Source organism: Athene noctua, chromosome 1 (genome assembly GCF_965140245.1).
Source record: "Athene noctua chromosome 1, bAthNoc1.hap1.1, whole genome shotgun sequence".
Lineage (NCBI taxonomy): Eukaryota > Metazoa > Chordata > Aves > Strigiformes > Strigidae > Athene > Athene noctua.
The window spans coordinates 3,414,693-3,435,906 of record NC_134037.1 but is presented as its reverse complement, the minus strand read 5'-3'; the positions used below and the strand labels follow the sequence as shown (position 1 = coordinate 3,435,906).

The window sequence follows — 21,214 nt, the reverse complement described above, 5'->3', positions numbered from 1 at the left end:
GTGAGTGATAGTCTCCCCAAAGCTTTAAATTTTCCCCTAATTTGATAATATATTTTGCTAGCATGATCTAAGGATAAAATTATTTTTCCCCACAGCTTTGGAAATCTGTTTCAATTATAAGTCTGGATATTTTAATTAGGGAAGCATGTTTAGTTTAAGAAAAAAACCTGGATGGGTTAGAAGAAAAACCCTTCTAATACTCTCTAGTGTCTGAGGGTCCTTCAACCCAATTTGATGTGAATGAAACCATTATTGTTCTTTTAAGCCCTGCTGAGCCATTATGCTAACGGTTTTCTAGAGATTTGAGTAGCATTTTACTACATGTTGTCGTTGTTCCACTAGCCAGGATTTTAGCCCTTAGACATCGGAAGTTTCAAGGTTTAAAATAGTTTTTGTTAAACATTCTGAGAAAGTACTATCCTTTAAATTTTATCAGTTCTTATACAAATTCTAGATTGGCATATGGTGGATATTTGAAATGCACCGAGAGAAAACTGCATGCCCCTCTTTTTCTCTGTTTCGAAGCATCATCAGTTTAACACATTAAAACCTGCAGCAACGAAGGCTCAATCAAGCAAATAAAACTGAACACACCCACTGACAGATATTTCCTGCCATAAAAATGCTCACACATTGGATGGGAGGGAAGAGTCACACCCTAATAAAATCTAACAGAGAAAACAATAAAAAGGGTTAAAAGGCAATAAAAGGATTAGTATCAAGCTATATAGACTAAGCCAAACCTTTAAGTGATATTTTATTGCATTAAAATGTGAGTTTTGATGATCCAGCTGGTGTTTTAACTGCTTTAGAGCCAAAATACTCATTTTCTTTTTATACCCCTGTGCATGCAGCTATATAATAGATGCTTGCTGTACAGCTTCTTGAGATAAAATTGCTTTCAAAGAAGTTGCAGGAAATAGCTATGTAATATTATTCCAAAAAGAACTTGCTACTTTGGCTCAAAAAGGAAAGTAGGCTTCAAGTAATTAATACTTAAATACTTCCTTTGCAACTGCACCAGCACAATACTGAAGTAAACAGCGGATAGTTTGATATCTAGTGCTCTCAGAGGCTTCTGTTCCTGAGATAACTCAGTTAAACAAATCGAGCAAGGAAGTGTCATTTTCTTGAAAAAAACAAAACTGATGAGCAGTGAGCTCTGGTTTTCTTCAGAAGACACTTCAAGTAAGTTTTTATATAGATGTTTCTGACACATGCATAGACCGCTCTAAAACGAGCACAAAACCTTTAGGCTAATCAAAGTGACAAAACTGTTAGAGATGAACAAAACAACCTAGAAAAAGCAGTCATCAGGCTGATGACAACTCAGTTTAAATGCCAAAATTCCTTCAGCACAAAACTCATAACACATCTCTAATGACCAAAAATAAACTCATTAAGTCCTGTTCTTGAAGCTGGTTTAAAATAGCATCTTGATACCCTGTTTGGGTCTCAACAGCCCAGAAACTCCATAAAAAAACCCACCAAGCAGCTGATGCAGCCTCCAATTTTCCAGTAATGCCTAATCTTCCAGAAGGCCTAATGCATTATGCAAATAATTTGAGTATGGCAAGAACCTGCCCTTGTAGGAATAGCAGCACTTTCACTTAGGGATGACAAGTAAGTCTTATCATATCCCCTCATGATCCATTTTCTGCACTCCTGAATATGTCATACTGGTTTCCTCACCTGATAGGGACACGGGATGTGATATTCTCTGCAGCGTTCTTGAATCCACGTCGTCTCCCACACACCTCGATAAGCCTGCTCATAGAAATAGCAGCCAATTACAACCAACAGTGGCACGAGGTACAGAACACTGAACACGCCAATCCGGATCATGAACTTCACTAGTTTGTCCTGGTTCTCTTTTTCTAACGGGATTTCAATGCGAACCCGATTGAGAGAGATAATGCCCGCTAGCAGAAGGGAAACTCCAACAACAACATACAGGCAGAGAGGTGCAAGTACAAAGTATCTCAATGCATCCACATCATAGAGGCCAACAAAACATACGCCGCTAATATTGTCACCTTCAATTTTATTCATTGCTAAGAGGATGATGGTTAGAGTTCCCGGAATGCCCCAGGCACTGGCGTGGAAGAGCAAGGCTTTCTTCTCGATTGCTTCACTGCCCCATTTTGGCACAGCCGCCAAGAACCACGTGATGGTAAGAATGACCCACCAAACACTGCCAGCCATGGTAAAGAAATAGAGCACCATGAAAAGCATGGTGCAAGCTTTGTTGTGAGAGCCCTGTGTCACTGTGGAAGCCTTGTACTGGGCAGGGCTGGATGCGTTACACGCTACTCGGTCTTCAAGCAGAAAGCCGATGAAGAAAATTAATGACACCATCATGTAACAGACAGCATAAAATATTATCGGTCTTTCTGGATAGCGAAATCTTGTGACATCGATCAGAAAAGTTAAAAAAGTAAACAAGGTAGCAGAAAGGCAGACGATGGAGATCACGCCGATGAAGTAGCGAGCAAAGGAGAGCTCTTCACGCCGAAAGTACATATTTGGGCAAGGAGGGGAACAGTCCCGTACCCTCAGGAAAGAGTAACCCAGATCAGGGTCTATTTTCAACTCCCGAGGACACCAAAAACCATAATCCCTCTGTACTGCCATTGGGGCCTCTTCTGTGGGCTCCCCAGCCAAATTGAGGTCAACGAGACGAGGATATGGCTCATCGCAATCTGGGAATCTAAAAAAGTAAGAAAAGAATTATTTACAAGAAATACATGCATACTTTGAAAAGACTAGTAACCTTATTTATATGTCCGACTTTAGACACAATAACTGGAGGGAAAACAAGGACAATTCAAATAATGGGTAATCTGTGAAATACTGCACTATGACTAACAACTCTAGAACTCATTGTCCCAGAATGCAGTGGATGTTGAAGCTATAAAATAGGTTTAAAAATAAAACAGAGAAATAAATGGACCCAATGGGGCTTTAAGCATAAAGGTGAGGATACAAAATCCGTCTCAGGAAGTCTATAAATTTAAACTATGTGCCCAAGGAAGCATGGTTTTATAGAACATTATAAAAGCTTTCCCTAAGCAACTGTGCTAGCTGCTATCAGATAGGACGGCGAGCTAGTTAGACCAAAAATCCAACCTAGTGCTGCTACTGGCATTAATAAATTGAAATGATAATGAAGATATTTCTGTAATTAAGTAAAGCTGTGACTGGAGGCTAAGGGCTGCTGGAGGTACAGTCTGACGTTTTGAAGGAGAGACCGGAGGGATTCCATGCAGAGCTGTCCCGTTCCTCCCTCTGCTAGATGTTATCGCCTCAGCAGCACAGCAGAAGCCAAGTACGCCTGTTCCTCTACCACAGTCCATGTTCTGGCACAATGGCACTAATACAGCACCAGCAAAGTTTCAGTAGTTTTAGCTCTGGTTTTGAAATTTCACTACCTGGGCCTTACTGAGGCGATAGAGGACCTAAAGGGCCCAGGCATCTGTTCACAGTATGGAGTTAGAGCCATCTTTGCTCCAGACTATCAGGACCTAGAAGCATTCCTCTGACTTACTCTTTTGCTAAAAGAAGTTTTAATTGGCTTTCATTCTCTCCAATCCAACTTTAAAAGACTATTTCTTGTTCTTTGTGCTCCCGTATTTTATTGGCTGCTGGAGTCACTTACAAAAAAAAATAAAGCATCAAGATACTGTTTTCAATTTCATGTATGTTCTGTTTCAAACAGATTGGAACGTCATCAAATACTTTTCTATAAAGTTACTGCTGTAATGTAAAGCTGAAAACATCTGTTTGCACACAAGCTCAACAAGAGGTAGATGCTCTGAAAGCAGAGCTTTGAGATTTTATATACTCATCAAAACCAGCCAGCTCCCCCTTCAGAAAAAGAGACTATTAATCTCTAGCGTATGTAATTTTCCCAAACTCTCAGAGAAATTTATAGCAGTATCACCTATTAAACCTTGGTATAGCAGACAAAACCAGGTCAGCATAAATGACAAGAAGAAAAATAGATGGGTATATCCATGCATTTAAGAACATGCATGTGCAGTTTACAATAATTGCCCACAGAAAATTTTCAACTATCTCTTGGGCAGATGATAGAAATAGGAACTCAAGTTTCCACCCCAGGAAGCAGGCTGTTACACAAATGGAAGGGAAAATAAGGGCACTTGTAATGGAACACATTCAAAACGTCTGCTTCAGATCACAAAACATCCTAGGTCATACTAAAATTTTATCCTGGGACTCTGAAAAAAAACCAACAGATTTGCTCACCTGGTGCATTCCATATCCTCAGGCCAAGCGACCCCAAACATCTCCATGAGTTTGGAGCACTCGCTGTACGCTCTTTGACAGAGTCTACGACAAGGGAGAGTGACACGGCCGTACTCCATGCACACGGGAGCATAGAGGGCACACAGAAATGGCCGAAAATCTCTGGAGCATTCCAAATTCACCATCGGATGAAACGGCTGGAAAAGAAAAAGGAGAATTCAATAGCTACAAACAGCAGTTTTGCAGAATGCTCCCGCATGAAGCTATCATTTGCCTCATGAGGTGTTAGGGCTTTCACAGCCATAACCACGAGCTTCTTTTGCTGAACTTTGGCTGTTGGAATAAATGATCATCACAACACAGCACTTATGTACTTTAGGAAGGCAGGCAGGCAATCAAGAAGCCTGAGGACAACGATTCACAAGGGACATTTATGTACTTGATTTGCATTAAAATCAGTGGGAATTAGAGAGCTGAACACCTCTGAGGATTCAGGGTTAGCTTCACACTCTCCAATAACAGTCATATAAACTTGATTCCTTTTAGTGCCTGTGTAACTGGCCGACACATGAATTGCTCACTGCTTATTTAGTAGGATAATGTGAAAACTTGCATTTGATTGATGAGATTACAATCAGAGGAATGGTAGATAATGTGAAACTCCTTGACTGTAGAGAAATATAGCATACTGTGATCTTTCAAATATTATTTACAGATCATGACATAATAATTGTAAATAATCTATTTCTTGAAATTCTTCAGCGGGGCAGTGTTCTTCCTATCTTCCTACAAAATGCAAACACAGGACATTTTCCATCACGTTCTTCTCACAGCATCTTCTCCAACTGAAGAGAACCCATCTGTCAAAATCTCTATTCTATCATCAGAGTCCATTTGTAGGCAGAAAACAGTCCCAATGTGCATGCTAGCATTGTTACATAAATTCTCGTACATAGAACTTTCTAGCTTCCAGATGAGGGCTGCAATCACAGTGAAGTCACATTAAGTATCTCATTTCTTGACTAACCATCAGAAAGCACTGTGAAATCAAAGCCTGAACAAAATTAGTGAGAAAAAATAACCGGTGTCTTGTGTTACTGTGCTGCTTTATAACAAGTTTAAGTAACGGTGATAGCAACGCTCCTTGGAAGCACTGAGAGAAAATCTATCACAGTTAGCCAATATATAGCTGTTCTTAAGTATTTCTGAGGATGAAAAGGAAGGAAAAAAAGTAGGACAGGGATTTATGTCTTAATAAAAACTGGTGCACACTGGTAATCCATGTTATCTTCTTACTATCCAGCATGGGTTCGTTTTGCTCTTGCTTGTTACGGTCTGTCTTTAAAACTCTCCAGGAGTTGATCGGTATCTTATTCTGAGTTTTTGTGGCAAATTCCACTACACAAAGCCTCACCATATCTTCAGATATTGATATAAGATCAATTATATTCTCTGAAGAGTGGAACTACAGAGTATTGAAATACATTAGCATTTACACTTCTAGAATAAAACAAAACAGCCTACAAATGTTGAATTCTCCAAACTAGAGAAACAGCAGTGACATTTCAGTAAGCCGCTTCTTTTCTTTGACTTATATTTCAAATCATAGCTTGAAGGGAAAAGGTGACAGTTGCTTGATCAATGGCAATGCTAACATGAGCTCCGCTCTAGACAGATTTTTATAAAAAGTCCATTATCTCAATACCAGAGTTTCCTCTTCTCCCCAGTCTGGCAGGATTATAGAGCAAGAAGTCTAATCTTCTGAATTTGTGGTGCAATAGCAGAAGCACAAATGAGCCTGCTCTCTCTATATATAAAACCCCTTAAATCTTATAGCTGAAGCTGAAGAGTAGGCTGTAGAAAGATTACATTTTCAAACAGCAATTTTCTGGGAAGTATTTTAAACCAATTCAACATTTTCTTTTTCCAAACTGTAAAAAAGAACAGACTCAACAACAAAAAATAGGTCGTCTTCTGTGGCAATATAAATGACGATCCCTAGAAAAATATGAGGAAAAGTTTCACATTTTAGTTCTTCCTTATCGCCTCCTTACTCTTCCAGTTCTTCCTATATCTCTTCTTTGCTCTGCAGAAGGTTAATTTTTGGAATACAAGACACAACCACGCTGTGATTTTACTAATTTTTTTTTTAAAAAAACCCACATTATTATTATTTACCAAGCTGATTAAATTTCCAGTGCTATGCATTTTTAAAAAGGTGGTCACATGACAGCAGAGCCATGCAACTTGGCAACAGCTCGCATGAAGAGCAGTATAAGCCTTCAGAGCGGTTGACAACGAAAAAGGAAGCAACAGTTGGAAAGTATTTGCGTTTACAAGCTCATTGTTACTCGGGGAATACTTTCTGTTTGGCTGGACATTTACTTCAGATGCATATATGGTTTTAAGTAGTTATTGCCTATCGTACAGTTAAAGCTATTGTTTGACAACGAGGATCCAAGAAATTGATTCTGGGTAGTTATGACACTTGACCTGACAGAAAAAGCTTAAGATAATAGTATTCCTTTATTTGATGGAAAAGGAAAATGCCACTTTTGTTTTGAGAAGTGTTTAAATTTCCTTCTTTTCAAACAAACTTGAAAGTAAGAAAATTAAGTCATATCTTTGTGAAAAAGAGCTATTGACTTAATGCCTCCCACTCCCCCAAGTCTTGCCTCCTGCCACTGCCATTTTGCATGTACCCCTACCTAAAGTTCAAGTTCTCCTGATAAATGCTCTGCTACTCTCCTCTGATACACCTTCCATTAAGAAAAGTTGTTTCAGAAATTTGTATTTTCCTGCTGCTTCACCTTCATTAAAAGATCTGTTTGGTTTTGGCAGATTTGCAGAAAGCTGTGCCGTTTAGGAAGACCCCAGACTATCTCAAGGTGTGCACAGAAAAAAATGGTGCAACCAGAGCTCTGGACCGTGGCTATTGCAAAGAAAAGGAAAAGTAGTAAAGCAAACTCAAGGGAACAGAAAGGTACCAGCATTTTTTTGTATTCTGTTGATCCTACTGCAGACAGGTGGCTGCTGTAACAGCTTTCAGCCAGCTCCAAAGGACACTGGGCAATGGTGTCCGAAGGGATATTGGAACCGAGACAGGAACCATCCAAAAATGGGGATGCAGATGGTGCTCCTTGGCAGTGGCTCCAGGGTCTGAAAGAGCACTCTCAGCAAGAGCAGCCGTGCCCTGGCTGTCCCCTTCAGCAGCCCGAGGGCTGAGTTACAGGGTGCTCAAACATGCAAGATGTGAGACAGCTGCCTGAACACCGGCTTCTCCTGCTATTTAAGACGCCACTTATTTTCCAAGACATCCACATGGGCCTGACAGATAGGACGCGGGGTCTGTGCAGAGACCCGCTCCCTTCTGGCACGGCAGCTGGAGGCTGGGTTGAAGACACTGAAACATCTGAAGTAACATCAGTGTAACTGAATCTTCCCTGACAAAGTCTGGCAGAGGGCACAGTCGCTGCACTTGGGGTTCTGCAGAGCTGCGGCACACACGTCTGGTTTTGGGCATACTCTTCAAAGCACGGTACAGATATGCTCAACCCCAACAATGCTGAAGAAATACACTTAAGTAGGAGTAATTTAATAGAACTGTTCCCTTAGTGCTGGCTGTTCTGTTTCCCAGCAACTCCAAGCCTCTCTCACACTGTTCTGTCTCTCAAAATAGCAACTGCAGGCAGACAAAAACTCTCTTATGAATTATATCAAAGCAATTAATTTTAAAATGAAGAGGCTAAGCTAGACAACAGAAGAAAAAAAAAACAGTACAGACACTCCTCGTAATGCAGAAAAAGAGACTGACTTGCTTTCAAGCAGTAACAGCAGCAGTTGTGCCTGTGAGCAGCTCAGTCTGTAAGCACCCTATCTCTAAAATTATCTTACCCCATGCAGCTCCTAAGAGGAAAAGTCACTTCCACTTACTGATTATGTTGTTTACTATTAAAAATAAAGCCAGGGAGATTAAAAGGCTTTTTTTTATCTTCTTGCCCAAGGACGCAGTGCAAGTTATGACATTTAGCCCTACTCCACTGGTGCCTAACAAAAGGCTCTCTGTGTAAGTGGGGCGCGCTTTTGAAGAAGGCCTGTGGAACAACTCAGCAGACCGAGGGAAAACGAAGAGGACGAGGGCAAGAGTAGACATGATAGCCGAACTGATTTCAATAATTCAAATTATTGAAATCCAAGAAAGGGAAGAGATAAATGTTTAAGAGATAAACACTTCTTCAGCCCTGAAGGTACTTAAGTATTTAAAATATGCCAGATCACATAACTGTATAATATATCTACAGTTGTCCACCCACTGGTATTTCCACCTCTGAGGACAATCTTTGTGACCATGCAAATTCCTTCAGTTCCAGTGAGAACAGCAGCATTAGGAACTTGACTTTTTTCAGGCTGAGTCAGAACACTCATCCCTCCTTTGCTTTGCCATGCAGGTGTTGTGTGGCAAATAACCTGCCACAATCCCCTATCACTGCTCTCCTCAGAGCAGTCCAACTTGCAATACAACCTTACCCATCTCTTCTTTCCCTCTTCCCCAGAATTTTCTTTGCTGGTAGCAAAGTTGCTTGAAGAAATTTCCTAATTCTCAGCAGTGTGGCTCCAGCTCCTTCCCTCCCTACAATTCCTACCTGCTGAAAATATTTCAATGGCCATGCTCTAACTGAGAGTAGAAATTTCCTGCTTGCCTTTGGTTTTCTTTTGGGGTTTTCTTGGGGTTTTGTGGGGGTTTTTTTGTTGGTTTGTTTTTTGTTTGGTTGTGGTTTCTTTTTCAGGAGGGGATGAAAGACAAAGGAGAGCCTGAATTATAAGTGCAGATTTTCCCCTCCAAATAATTTTTTTAACAAATACTCACTTTTGGTTACAAAGCAAGATCAATAACTATAAACACACGATGGAACTGTGTTACAGTTTCAGACTTCTCTTATCACTGAGAGATAAGGGACCAAATTCAACGTTTTATTTTACACAGTGGTAGTCCTTTAGCTGGCTGTTATTTGGGAGCTGACGTTCCTGAAAGATTTAAACGAAATTATTTTGGTGATCTTTCACTATTGTGTTTGTTTATATATTCCTTTCTTTTAACAGAAAACTAAACAGGAGGCATTCTCATAAACTCATAGGCAGCAGGAGGGAAGTTTTCTTCCCTCAGGCTCATGGGAAAAGAGTGATGCTATGACTATCAATTACTGTTGCAATTCTCTGGTGGAAGAACTGCCTCAGGGCGTATCCTGTCTCAGGCCAGCCACATGATCCTCTCTTTCTGTCCTGTGTTGCCCTATGTTTGAATTTAGCTTGTTATTCATTGGGAAAAAATCTTGAACTGTGTCTGAAAGTGCCTGGGCAATAATGCTTTCCAGGCTACCTCCCAAGGAGAATGGCAGAAGCAGCAGGTAGATTTAACTCTTCAGACAACTGCTAGTTAGACTGCACACGTTACTGCCTCCTGCTTTTGATAACTCCACGTCTTCTCTGATTGAACTGCTCTCTCAGCTCTGACAGTTGGTGTGAATGTTCTCTAGAGACTGTTACAGACAGAATTGCTTTTCTTGAGGCAGTAGAAATTTGTTCTCCAATGGCTCTGCCCTGCATGCTCTGAATCCTGCTAGGTTTGCTGGAGCCTGTAGCCCAACAGTCACACTGGTACACAAACATAACCCGAAAATATTTGTTGTAAGTTAATACCCTGAGCTGAACAACTGCTGTAGCACTTAAACGGCTTCAAACTGAGCAAATTGAGAGTCCTGCCTTAACAGAACTGGGGTTTCCTAAAGAAGATTAGGGAGTGCTCACGTGAGCACAGCAGAGCTGGGGATTTGCAAAGAGCAGTGATACGGGGCACTAAATTCTTCAAAAAAATATAGCTGGATCTAACAGAAAACTACCTTTCCTCCACTCAGTTTGGCCTTGAGCTAGACAGTGCCACATAAGTAATGGTTGCAGAAAGGGCCAGAAACACATGGTCAGGTGTGTAAGGGTAAGTCCATTTCTATTCTCACTTGCCCAACTTAACGTGACCATGGAAGTACAGCTTTATTGCACACACACTTTATTCTGTTTTCAAAAGGTTAATTTGCCCAAGCCTGCTTTTAATGCACAGTGCCAAGCCAAATTCAGGGTAGAATATTTAGCATAATGGATATTCAAAGCTTACCTCACCATCAACTTCCTTGTCCAGGGAAACTTAGGTATACTTTTTTTTTCTTTGCAATTATTTTTAACTTTGCACAGTGATACATGTATGAAAAGGCAAATGGGGTCACAATTCTGGCCGCCAATTAAGCTTTCCTCTTCAGCATGGGGAAAAACTATTCTCACATTATCTGCACGAACCCTTATAAACCACATAACCCACTGTTTTCTGGTATCCCCTGTCTCATAATTTGATGTTAGCTGGAAAAACTATAGTTTCAGTGAGGATTCGATTGGCACTGTACTACTTTAGGGACTGAAAAGTAAAAAATTTCAGATTCTTTTACCTTAGTATTAAAAATACACGTCCACATTTAAATAGCTATTAAGTCATTCCAACAACAACAAAAAAAAGTCAAGTAATTATATGGTTTTAAATGATATTTTTCTCAAGCTATAGGTTGAACCAAACAATCACCCCGTTATTCACTTTAAAACCAGACAATCACCCTGTTATTCACTTCAAAACCTAAGACCAATTATTTTACCTGCCTTCCCCATGAAAGGGCAGCAGTCATGCAAACCACCCTAAGCTTTCTGGTCTCTAAACAGACAGCTGAGGTTAATTTCTCCAGTGCAGGAAAAAAAAATAGGATAAAGATGAAAGTACTTAAAAGACAGCAAATGACATTAATCTCTGTCTATATGACTAAAAAGCAAAGCCATCTGCTCTTGTTCTTTAAAGAGGTCTCCGGCTTCAATTTAAATTCTCAAGTTCGTTTGGAAGACACTGAAAAGATGGCATCCATCTGTCAATTTGCACTTTTCCTAAATGTGATCTTTATGTTTTAGGAACCGATGAATGCAGATGGGTGGTCCTGGTAACAATTTCCATTTGCAAGAAGTGATAGTTTTTATAAGACAGGCTGCTTGGACTTCCTCCTTCCTCTCCATATGCCTGCTGTGATGGGCTTGGGAGAATTCCAAAGCATCACAGAGAAATAAATATATAGTCCCCTGGACTATATTTTAGATACTATTAAGTTAAGACACTATAAAGCTCACTTGCCTGGACAAGCAAGAGACTATTGGGCAGGAGCTGTAAGTCTAGACAAAATAATGTTTTTCATTTAAATGACACATTTCTATCTCCTGCAGTTGCAAGGACAACCTTCCAAGTACAAACTGAGAGTGATCACTGCTTTGATGCCTGCCTAAAAAATGCTCCAGTGCTGCTATCCCTGTGGGAGACAAAAAAACGTTACGAGAAGCGGAGTGTTAGTGATAACAACCTTTTCTTTCCCTCAACTCTGCCACTGCAGACTGATCTGTGTGTCATGGACTCAGGGACTATTCCTGCCAACTCAAGGGAGGTCTGTCTCCTTGAAGAATAACAGGAGTGAAGAGTATCAACAAATCACTGTTGGTGCAGTGCTCAAAAATGTATCTTGCTGAGTTGGAGGTGGAAAAGCAATCGGTATGAAGATTTGTTAGAAGATGTGACACTAACTTGAGAGCACACAGTGGAGTCGATAGCCACAGCAAATTCTTCAGAGCTCATAAAAAGGGAATTTCTAAAAACTGGAAACATGAGGGAAAATACAGGACATAGCCAAGACTAACCATCACCAATCAGATTCGCTTCACCTTTTCATTTTTACTGCCATCAACATATAGAATGAGTGTCTGCCACGTAATAAACAACATTAATGCCCTGCAGAATAAAATTAGACGTTGGATTTCTAAAATACAATGAAAGCAACGCTGAATACTTCTGTTGAAGAAAATTTACTTTGATTTCTCAAAGGCTTAATGACTTCTACTATTTCATGTGTGACTTCACCATGATTTTTCACACAGCTGATGTAGCAGGATATCTAAGAGAGCTTAATATTACAAGCCAGTGCAGATTACATGAAGCTCCACGTTTTCCACTGGGTTGAGGATGGAAGGCAGCTTCTGTTTTCTGAATTCTGACATTCAAGACAAAGTTGGCTCTTGACAGACTAACCAAGGGAATCTACAGTGTGCTGACCGCCTTGAAAATAAACATGAGCTATACAGTTGTCGTCATCATTCTCCTGCGTGGCTGTGAAATGTGGACAAATTACAGTTGTCATCTAATGCTTTTCAGGGTGCAGTTTCACAAAGGGCATAAGTTTATTAATTCTGCCCTCTCCCCTGTGACCAGCCTCCTTTGCATCAACTTGGGTTTAAGATTGTTTTAATCTGTCCATGAAACTAACCCCAGAGCCACACATGCTGTATTTGCCCATCAGTAGTGTAAAAAGTCAGGATAAGATCCTGGATGCTGACACCTTTAAGTGTTAGCATCTAAATATCTCTCCTGCACAATTACACCTAGGCTGATCAATTCATTTTTTTTTTCTAAGCTTAGTTTTTCTTCTGGCTTAGCTCCTCAACGACCTTACAATAGGTTTGGGCAAACTTGTGCCAGTGCTAGAGGTGAAAAGGGCCGTGTTGCTGGAGGATGAGGAATGGGGCACCACAAAGCTGACCTTACATTAGCTGACATCGAACCCTACGCCGTGCTGCTCAGGACATCTGGTGTGTTCATAACCATCTAAAATAGAGTTCAACTGCCCTGGACCCAGCCAGACCCAGCGAACATTACAAGGATATGTTTAAGGAAAACCCTTGAGTTTTACAGCATTAGCTCCACAGCACAGAAGACAAAAGACTTCTTGCTGTGGCAGAGAACAGACATTCATGCTGTTAAAACCCAGGAGCATAACCTTTCGCAGGCAGAAGGCTGCAAGAGGAAAAACACACTAAATTAATTCAGGAAGCTCTATTTGCTACTCCCTTGGCAGCCAGTCTGCTGTCAAAATTCTCTCACAAAATTCTTACTAGCCAAAACACCTGGTTTCATAGACGAGAATCCAATGGCAGATTCAGTCATTGCAATAAATAAACTTACTGCTTGAGCTATGACTGTCAGTGTTCCCAAAGAACAAATTACCATTCAAAATCTCTCATGTCTTACCTGGCTACATTAGGATGAACATCTCTCCTTGGGCACAGGTTAAATGATTTAATCTTGCTCCTATGAAAGCCCATAATGAATCTAACCTAAATACTTCAGGGAATGATCTTGCAATATCCACTAAGGCTGTTGGTTTGTAATGTACTATTACATAAAAAAACAAAACCACTTGTGCCAAATGATTTTACAGATATGTTTGGCTACATATTGAAACCCTTCTTGACTCTGCCCAGTATTTATTGTCCAAATTGAAAATCAAAAGGAATACTCAGGTAATACAATAATGCATCTCTAACAAATGGAAAAGTCAGGGGGTTTGGTATATACAGCTTGCAAAGATGCAGAGCATGACACTGATCCAATACAACTATGTACATAAATAATATGAAGCAAACTGAAGGAACATGATCTGTTGGATTCATGCTATAAAAATGATTCTGAATAGCAAACAAAACCTATCTGTAAAATGAATGCTAATATTTTAACAGCTGTGTCTCAATCTAACATTACAAACCATCTGTTACATCTACATACCAGCAAAAACACATATACACACACAGAGACACACACACACAGACATACACACAGATGTACACAGACACAGATGTACACACACAGACACATACACACACACAGACGTACACATACACTTGTCAACAGTTGGCTAGGAGGGAAGATTTGCATCTTCAGGCCTCAAAATTAAGGATATTTCCCAGGGCAATATTTAAAACATGTTGTCTACTGGCTTGACAACTATTTATTTTTCTTCCCCTCACGCTTCATTTCCAGGAAGGCTACACTATCAGCCTACTGTACTAAGCTGTCTTTTGGTATAGTTAATTCTAAAAATTAGCAGGTTGTTTCACATGCATTAAGTAATTTGGGATGATTTTCCTGGATGTGTGGTCTACCCTCTGCAAACCCCACAGCCCTGTTGTCCCCCGTATGCATTTAGACTAAGATCCAACCCAAATCAAGTGTCACTGTCTCCAAATCTCAGTTCAACAGCACCTTCCACTTCATTTTGCAGAGTTACTGTACTACAGCTGTTGCCACTTCTCTTTTCTCATATAGCAATTACAGTTTTCAGACTATTTTGATTGCAAGGATTCTCAGGGGATTATATCTGTTTTTGTGATTATTGTAGCCAATTTCTAACACGAGAAAAGTAAAGCTGCAGTACTTAGTACTCTTCATGTCATTAATTGGCAGGTGAGACATGGGCAGATGATGATAAAATCCAGATTTTATTCAGGAAAACTTGTAAATTTACATGGAAGTCTGAATAAAAAACCAACAGTGTATCTGTCAGCGTTACCAGGGCTTCACGCAGAATCATCCTGCACGGATGCCCTCACTGTCAGCAAGTACAATAAAGCCATTACAAAAATAAAACGTGACCCTGGCTAGTTGATACTTGGGATCAACTCTCTATATTCTGGTATTATGCATTAAATTCTTCCAATGTGCCATCTGTACAGCACGTACAGGTGGACACAAACAATGGGAAGATGAAGTGGCTTTTGGGGAAGTTTTCAGTCTTCGGAAAGAGATTTTTCTTTCATTATTATAATTCTACACTGAGTCCATACTGTCTGAACAAACACTGACTCTATTTATTGGGATGGCTTTTTTAACTTGTAAAAGAGATTGTCCATCCCAATATATATTTTTTTTTACCCAATTACAAAATTACAAGAGGGCCACTAAACAGGCCTCTCTACTTCCTCAGACAGTAATACAGAACAGAAAAGTTAAGACTGAGAAAATTTCCCTTCACTCCAACATATTAAATGAAAATTTCTGCTCAAAATACAAGTTTTAAGATAATTACTTGGTGACTTCAAATTTTAACCCTTTTAAAACCATTAATAATTTTTTTAAAACTTGGCCAAACACAGCAGCTGTAAATTAAAATTTAAGATTCATTAGGGGATACTATCCCTCCCATTTAGTGCCAAGTTAATGAGATCACAGATGAACTCTAAAGGGGAAGATAGGGTAAAAGAACTCAACTGCAATTATACAATATTTCTCCACTAGACAGGAAGCTGTTATCTGCCTCACAAACATGTGAATGACCAATTCTGAAACTCTCGTCAAAACTATCAAATTAAGAATAAAACCAAGCTCCCACAGTTTATTTTTCTTCCCTACAGTTAATAATTTACCAGATAAATATTTGACAGGAATTCCCACAGTGCCTCTGCTTATTTGTTTCTGCGGCACCCTAAAAGCATGCCTGCTTCTCTCAAAATAGATTAAATAATATTTTGCCCTCAAAGGTCCTGAAGTTTCTCCCTGTTTGAGGACAGAAGTTCGTGCTTAGCTCTCTTACTGCATCACTAACATAGTTTTGGGGAAAATTGCTCCCACAGTGTGTTCAGCATGTCTTTGAAACGCTCTAGACAAGTAGGACAAGACCTAACACAATAACAGGATTAATAAACAGTGGGAGGAGAGAGGAGACACGGGTGGAAGGAGACAAGGGAAGACAAAAAGATTATGCAAGTACTCTGTGGGGCCCCTACGTAGGAGATAGACCCAAATTCTTTTCCAGCTAAATAGAATAAAGAGAAGCAAGAATCTGTGGGTGTTGTGGAAGAAGTACCTCTTCAAACGTGTCTCAAACAGTTAAGTGACACTCACAAGCTCTGTCAACGTACTCCGTGTGGCAATTCTGTATGGAATACGCTGCAGGGGTGTTTGCAACGGGGGAACCGACACAGAATGGAATCAGTGGGCTGAAATTATAAAGAGCAGGTCAGATAAATAGGGAAAAACTACATTAAATTGCTCGATGTAAGCATTTGAGGGTGATGCAAGAGACAAGTGTGTTTTCCCATTGATTGCCTCTTGGAATAATTGCCCAACGCTGCAAAATCCCTTTTATATATATTTTTATATCCGTGTCTAAAAGGATGGAAAATGCAATTGAGCAAAGACCAGGTGTGTGGCTGTAAGGTAGGGAAGGCGAAGAGGGCTGGAAGCCTGCTGTGATAAGCCCCGTTTGGTTAGCCACAGCAGGGCTCAGCTGCCAGGCCCCAGCAGACCGCTCACGAGGGCGTTTCTGCTCCCAAGAAGTGTAGAAGTTCATAGAGCAGAGCTGGCTTTCCAGTTGCCTTTGTCTTTTCAACCTCAGAAGCAGCAGGATGGGGACAGGATGGTGGGTAGGAGGGTACATATGTGCATTTGTTAGTGTTTCATGAGTTCTGCTCAATAGCTCTCTGCTGATTTCACTCCTGCTTGGGTCCCACTGCCTCCCACCTCACAGATGAGGACTAACACCCAGAGATCAAAAATGTGTCCTTTAATCCATCACACTGGTTCCTCTCCGATGGGCACAACAGGTTATGTCAGAGGAATTGGCTACTGCTCTAAGAGAATCACTAGCCACAGATCTTTTACAGTCCTGGCTTCAGTTCAATGCCCCTTTCTTGAGTCCCCTACGTGACCCCGGCTACTAATGGCAACTAGTACAAAGTGAGAGGGGAACCAAAGCCTAAATTTTAAAAGCCTGCAAGCTTACTCTTTCCAGACAAAAGCAACTGCCTCCCATTGTGTCAGCAAAAAGTAACTGATGGATCTGAAGAATTATGTCGCCTTCTTGTGATGCCACTTAATTAAGGTTATTCTCAATAACGGGAATAATTTGCCTGTAGTTGCAAAGACTAAAGAAAATATCTGCTCTTCAGATTCTGAGATTTTTCAGCATTTTAGCCACAAGATTCTGTTAAAGTGCAGCTGGAGAACAAATTTTCAAATCAGGCCATTTAAATGGTATTTCTTCTACGTGAGGTAAAGATTATTTTTCTGTGAGAACTAGACAGACTATTTGTCATTCAAAAAGCTGAGAAGGAAATCTGAAGACAAAGTAACTGCGCTGTTCTTTAACAAATTTATATCAAACTTTAATTATTTAACACATTCATAAAATATGCAGATAATATGTCCCAGAAGGCACTATCACGTGACAGACATTTTTGTTTTCCTGATTTTTTTCCCTCTATTATTGACAGTTAGCATCAAAACTGAAACTCAAGGTCAAACTTTGTTACCATCTTCTTCTCTGCAGTTACATTTCCATATTGCACCTGCCCAGATCTGACCACAAAGCAAAAAAATAAGAAAGCAGAAGGAATACTGAGCAGGGATTCAACTGATGGGTCTGCTGATTCCTAAGGCATATATTCACCCACTCCTCCACAAAAAAGCATGTGCAGATGTTAGATAATTAACAGTATGATTGAATCATTATGAAGGGAAAAAATGTAATAGATGGAAGTTTTCAGAGAAAAATACTAAAAACGTGAAGGATGCTTTCGGAACTGTGAGGGGGAAAAAAGCTAAATGAATGGCTGACCAGAATTCTTTCACTGAATTTAAAAAGATGTTTCTCCTTGCTCAGTGCCACAAACATGACAACTTTTGTTCTATAAATCAAGAAACAGGGAATATAAACAAGTTTACAAATTGAAAGCAACTTTTAAAAGATAAATTTCGGGTTTCTACAACACACAAAAATGAACTACAAGGAGCCTTCCTTCCTTGTTCAAATTCAAATTAACCAGCCCTTTGTGCTTCTGTTCTCTCCTCTCCCCTTTTCAAATTTCCTTCCTCGTTTCCATGGGAACCCCCTCGCTGACAAGCCTCGGAGCAGAGCAGGAGGCCAAGCTTAGCAAGGGGTGTGAAAAGGGGAGAGAGTCAAAGGGCAGAATTTGGCTCGGGAGAATCAAGATGCCAACCTTTGTCACCCCACAAAGGAGGGGGTAACCATAGGAACTAACTCTGCGGGACAGAGGCAGGGAGGAGGAGGGGGTATCATGGCCAAATTCACAAGATGGGAAACAAAATGGGAAAGGCATCATTAAAAACACAACGCTAGAACCTACAGTGGAAAAAAAAAAAAAAAAGTCTTACAAATGAAAAAAAAACTTTAAAAAAAACTTTAAGGACCAAGTATCCAACTTCATGCTAGTTTTAAGTCCACATCAATTTAATTTAGATGAAACCACAGAGAAACTGAGCAACATCTGACTCTCAAATCTGACACAAGTATTTAATGTTCTCCTGAAAAGATGCTGAATCTTCCTGTTGACTTTGATGGGCTCTGAAAATGTTGTCTAAATGCCTCACAGATCATTGGAAGCCACACAGCTTTGGGGAGATTGCTCTTGAGCTATGGCTTCAAACATGCAGAGCCAGCTTACACTAACAGTTCTGCAGAATCTGGAAGACAGGCTAGTCGTTATTGTTACTGCAAGAGCAATCTGACAGAGCAGATTTACATATTAACATGGTATTGCATTCATAGATCACATAAAAATATAAATATGGCATACTTTTATTCTTGTACCTTGTAAAACAGACAACAGGAGGATGAGGCATGAAACACCTCTATAAAATCACAAATGATACATAAAGGAAAAACATGGTCCAATTGTTCACTGTATCTTCAGCACAAAAAGTAGGGAACATAAGAACAGCAGGTGGTGTGTTTAAAGTAGGGAAAAAAAACCCCAATGACAGCAAATTCTTCACATAACACCTTTAATTGCTGTAACTATTTGCCACCGATTTGTCTGGATGCTACAAGAATGTATGAGTTCAGGAAGAAAACTGATAAATTTGTAGAAAAATACATCAAAGGTTACTAACACAAGACATCGTTTCCAAGCCAGAAATTGCTGAATGAGGTAGAATGGCCTGGGTTGGTGTGTGTTACACACTTGGCCTGCTCCATCCAGCACCCACGGTGGGCCGCTGTCGGGTGACAGAGCACCTTGTCTGACCCGATCTCTGGTCTGACTTTGTATCACTGTATTTAGGTTTTTATGTTTATCCATCTCCTCCACGATTTAATTTCTACTGGCCTTTCTCTTACACCAAATATATTCTTTAAAAGCGTATTTATTAAAAAGTTGTTGTTCTGCAAGTCCAAAGTGTTGCAAGATTGAATAATGAATTCAGTTCAAGAACACAGGGTTCCTCAAGGCTTAGGGATCTTTTGCAGCCCACAGCTACTGACCTTCTGTACCAGTTTGGTGCTAGATGGAGGACAAACACTGGCTCAGTTTCCTGCCAAAAGTCACAAAACCCTCCTTAAACCATCTCTTAATGACCAGCATACAAAATGGGGAGTAAGGCAGCAGTGCACAAATGAAGCACATGTGAATCTAAGAAGATTGGTCCTTCGAATGTTAAAAACATGCATTGATGAATTATTCTCCTTCTCATACCACAGAACACAACAGCTTCACAGCCAAACAGGAACATCCCATTGATACTAACTTTCTCTAAAATCACCACAAATGTCTCCCAAAACAAAGAAAAATGCAGCCATACCAGCAAGACAAATGATAAAATGTATGACAGCTGCTCCTTGGTGCTTAAGTTGTTATTTCATGTTTATTCTTATCTTGTCAGTCTGTTGTGCCTTTCTTTTTGAATCTGACTATTCTATAATTGGAACCATCATCCCACACTAGAGAAAGCAAGGAATATCCATCACTTCCAGGTGACCAGCAGAATAAAAAGTACATCCTAGCCAAGCCACACAACTTTTAAGTAATCCACCGTTATTTACATCACTGCCAACTTTTTGCATAGAAGAACATGTTCTGAAAGAATGGCAAATAGACAGGACAGAAAACTAAAGAGCTTCCAACCTACTATGTCCATTCACATGTTATAGCTGAGATATCTATGTTTGTATCAGAAGAGTGTAAAGGGCGAAGAGAAAGGTCTTGCTAGCAATTGGGACTAAACAAAAGCGTTGGCTTGATTCTGAGCAGACCCACCAGATCTCTGCCTTACGAGGGACAGAATCTAAAGCATGTATGAACAGAATACGAGGTAGCTATGTCAGTACTAACAGAGCTGAACTACATCCTCCAAGGTGCACATACTATTAGATATAAGTAACAAATACTAAACTGTACTGCTACAGCATACAATATACAATATAAACATGCTTTTTGTCCCACAGCAACTGCATATAAGAGAATCAGATGACTGACTTTGATTAAGGTAGAGAAAAAGCATACAAAGATAGGCATGAATGTCTGTGTGCCTGTGGTAGGTCAGAGGAACAGTAAATGGTAAGACCAATATTCCCTTAATGCTCTGGCACAATGTTCTTTTGCTTTTGAGTTTACACTTGCAGGTATAAAGCTACAACTCACTATAAAGTACACTGTCATTTAACTATACAAAATAAATTCATGTGTGTTCCACCTTTCCTAATAATGCCTCTTTAAGCCTCCACCAGATGCTACAGAATTAGCCACAATGCAGAGCCATCTGCCTCCATGACCCTGAAAACGAGCCCACTGTGAATAGATGTTGATTAAGATGTAGATCATTTACTTTAAACTGAATCATTACATAGAACTAATGTTTTTTTCATATGCTTGCACTAAACTATTAAGGTAAACTTCGTTTCCATATTTCCAGTTGGATCATCATTCAGAATTAATCTTTTATTCAAGAAAATATGAACATGGTGACAGAGTTCATCTTCAATGTGCAAGCAGCAGTTTATTGGTTTAACAGAAAAAACCCAAACCATACTTCTCTTCATTTTGTCTCTCACTACTAGTTTGCATTTTGAAAATATTCACGTGGGCATCTTGTTCTCATTAACAAACATAAAAGACTAGAAAACAGTATTTCTGAAATTATTCTCTGGAGAACATCTGCTACCCAGGCAAAAGAAAGTCAGGGCTTCTAACACCTGCTGTCCAGCTCTACTATTTGAGCACTGATGATCTACATGCAGCAGTTTTAACCCTT

General features: G+C 39.9%; 1 protein-coding gene across 3 annotated transcripts in view; it reads right to left on the bottom strand.

The window, feature by feature from the left end:
- FZD3 (frizzled class receptor 3) overlaps nt 1-21,214 on the bottom strand; it is a 62,572-nt gene that overhangs the window by 27,209 nt on the left and 14,149 nt on the right. For all 3 annotated transcript variants that reach the window (XM_074895432.1, XM_074895433.1, XM_074895434.1), the window contains exons 3-4: nt 4,270-4,466; nt 1,693-2,710 (exon numbers count right to left, since the gene is read on the bottom strand). In XM_074895432.1, coding sequence (XP_074751533.1) covers nt 1,693-2,710; nt 4,270-4,466 — 1,215 coding nt within the window. The remainder of the gene's footprint in view (nt 1-1,692; nt 2,711-4,269; nt 4,467-21,214) is intronic.